At 39.1% G+C, this 3,132-nt stretch overlaps 1 protein-coding gene across 1 annotated transcript; it reads right to left on the bottom strand.

The window, feature by feature from the left end:
* Window positions 1–324: 324 nt before the first annotated feature.
* LOC139607072 (butyrophilin subfamily 1 member A1-like) lies at window positions 325–2,899 on the bottom strand. The gene is made up of 2 exons (XM_071459684.1): window positions 1,127–2,899; window positions 325–815 (listed from the first exon to the last, which is right to left on the bottom strand). Exons 1-2 carry the CDS (start codon window positions 1,407–1,409, stop codon window positions 517–519), a joined length of 582 nt encoding a protein of 193 aa, XP_071315785.1. The 5' UTR covers window positions 1,410–2,899; the 3' UTR covers window positions 325–516.
* Window positions 2,900–3,132: the final 233 nt, after the last annotated feature.

The following is a 3,132-nucleotide window of genomic DNA, read 5'->3' as shown; positions in this document are numbered from 1 at the left end:
TTCTGCATAAAGAGAAGCAGGAAACAACATTTAACACAATTCAAGTTGAAGTAACTTTTCATGTAAAACTGTCAACAGCTCCAGGAGATTCATTCATAAATGAAAATATTCATTTGTTGCAGTTATATATGGAACAGTAATAAATAATAATCTAATGTATAATAGTATAACAGTTGCATGGCCTAGATTATACTTTTGACATTTTTTAAATGCAGGCTTTTGCTTATAATGACATGAGTAAATGAAGTTGTAACTGCTTCGTATTGGTATCACCAAAGAAATATTCAAATAATTAAAAGAAATTATACATTGACTTACTGATTTGTCTCCATTTCCAGACAGAAAAGGCAACTGCGATGATAAACATTAAGGACAAAACTACACTGAAGGTGACAGAGGCAGCACAGTTAGATGGAGCCATGAAGAAATCGTCTGAAATAAGATAAAAACACAACATTGTATTTATTTATATCAAACTAGACTCAACTGCTGAATCCAAACTGTGATCATTTTATCTTAGAATTGATTTCTACCTGGAACATGAATGTGTGTCTCTCTGGTCTGGTTGATGATCTTCTGTTGGACTCTACAGGTGAAGCTGTTGCTGTGTCTCTTCTCCACAGTCACTCTGCTGCTGACAGTATAGAGGTCATCAGGACCTCTGACTGTCTCTGTAGGTCCAGCAGGGAGGAGGTTTCCCTCACCGTCCAGCCACAACACCTCCGGCTCTGGGTACCAGCCTTTGGACTCACACTGTAACACCACTCCACTGGAGGATCTGTCAATACCTACTACAACAGGTGAGGACACAGCACCTGAAAATGGGAGATGGTTTCACTGTATATATGCCATTGTCTTGACACCTGATATTCAGGCCAGTAAAACTTTTTTGACAGAGACATGCATCGCAGTTTACATAACAGCTTTTTTAAAGCCTGTAATGCAACTTTGTTCTACCATTTTAATGTGTGGTGAGGGATTATTAATGACATTTTCAGTGCATTTCACAATGAAGTGCTTTAGATGATTCAGCCAAACTGCTCATATTTCATAACATTCTGACTGCCTGATCATTTGCATTTCTTTCCCTTTCTGACCTCTTCCAAATCTCTCCATGCTTTCTCACCTACAATAAGTTGGATGAAAGCTCCCTTCCATAATGAGGGAAGGAAACACTTGTATCTTCCTGCATCAGAGATTTTCACACTTAGGAGTTTCAGGGAGACATTGCCATTTACCAGCTGATCCACAAACAGAATTGTGCGATAGTTGAACAAAGGATTTTGACTCTGATACACCAGTCGTCCATCTTGGTGAACATGAATGTACTCTGGGTCCAAACCAGGTCTGGTCCACTCCACTGTCCTGGAACTGGCACTGGTGGGAGGTTCAAGTCGACATGAAAGCATGACATCCTCACCAGCCAGTGCTAGGATTGGTTCAGGTGAACAAATTAGCTGCGACTGCCCTGTAAGAGGAGAACACACAGTGGCTGCTAAGTGATGGAACACAGTCTCAGTACGGTGGTCGTAAATGTGATATTATTTTCTGATTTAGTCAGTACTGTATATTCAAGAAATATGTGTTCCCATGTGGGCTGGCTGGTTTTCCTGTGGGTTCACACATTACCCCTAGGGCCCTAGAATAGCCTCAGCTGGGCTTGCAGAAATTCTTGCTCTTTGGGGCCCAGATAGGGAGTGAAACTGCTCAGCCTCAACCTATATGGGCCAGAAAGCTATAATTGAAATACTGCAATAGTGCAATATTGGGAAACCTGTCGATTTTCTGTGGGAACCCTGGACCAGTTTCATATGGGAAAGACACAGGGGTTATTTGAGAATATATTGTCCTGCTTTGAAATAGTCTAAGATGTCAAACCTGCCCCTCATTTTTTTTTTTACAATAAGACTTGGTCACAGTAACTTTGGCGGTGACTTTGCTTCATTAAAATACAACAGACCAAATTTAAACTCATTAATGCTAAATTATAGATCACATAAATTAATATTCAGCTCAGATATTTACTTATTGTGTTTTAGTATGTTTTAAAAAAATATGGCCAAAATAGTACTGAATGCAAGAATAGTGTAAGTGTGGAGCAGCAAAAAAGGCTGTGAGACTGTTTTATACCAGTTTACACTGGAACATAAGACCAACTACCCTGTTGTCTTGGAAAACCATTTAAAGGGTAAGTATTTTAATTTTTTACTCTCAACACTGGACTTGAAATTGTTTTTAATGTTGCTTAATTTGTGAGTTAGCCACTGTCCTAGGACATCAGGTAAAACTAAGACAGGGATAAAAGGGAGATAGGTTAGAAATGTGCTCTATACTTTGGCTGTTAGCTATCAGCTGAGTGCGGACATTTGGAAAGAAAAATGAAATAAAAAGTTATGTACTGTGTGCCACTGCCAGATGATATTTCATGCAAACCATGTTTGTAGCTAGCAAGGTCATAGACTCATAATGGGCATATTTTGATTTTGGTAAAAAAAAAATGTAATTAATCATTTTTTATTGGTCAAACCAGCCATCCATTCCCCGCATCTGATCCAGGTCAGGGCTTCCTAAAAAGGGCCATTTGTGAGTTTTCTCTGCTGCCCATCATGCTTTCATGCTGGTAATGACTGTCACTTGATAAGAATTTGAGCCTAAACCATCCTTAAGTTATGCTGCTATAGAGCTTGACTGCTGGGGGATTCCCATGATGCACTGAGCTTGCTCTCTCTCTCCCTACACATTTATATCATACTATTACTTGTCATTAACTTTGTATTTTTTTCTCTCCCGTAGTTTGTGCCTCTCTTTCTCTGTCCTCATTCTGCAGGTATCTCTGTTTCTGGAGCAGCAGGATCCAGATCTACCACTACAACACTCATTATTACTATTATTATTATTACTATTATAACTATGATTATTACTGTTATTATGATTATTATTGATAACATCATTACCTATAGCATATATAGCAGTTCCTGGTCTCTCGCTCTCTCTCTCTCTGCCCCCCCCCCCCCCCCCCCCCTTCTCCTCTTAAACCAAACCGGTTGTAGCAATAGCAAAACTTACAAAGAGCTCCTTTAATTTAACCAATCATTCAATTAAGAAGTATTGTTATAAAATGCCAGGATGTAC

The sequence above is a fragment of the Trachinotus anak genome, unplaced genomic scaffold (genome assembly GCF_046630095.1).
Source record: "Trachinotus anak isolate AG129_WGS33_773 ecotype Australia unplaced genomic scaffold, CSIRO_AGI_Tana_v1 ptg000023l, whole genome shotgun sequence".
Classification (NCBI taxonomy): domain Eukaryota; kingdom Metazoa; phylum Chordata; class Actinopteri; order Carangiformes; family Carangidae; genus Trachinotus; species Trachinotus anak.
Note: the sequence above shows the minus strand (reverse complement) of the source record. Positions and strands in the feature narration are given on the sequence as shown.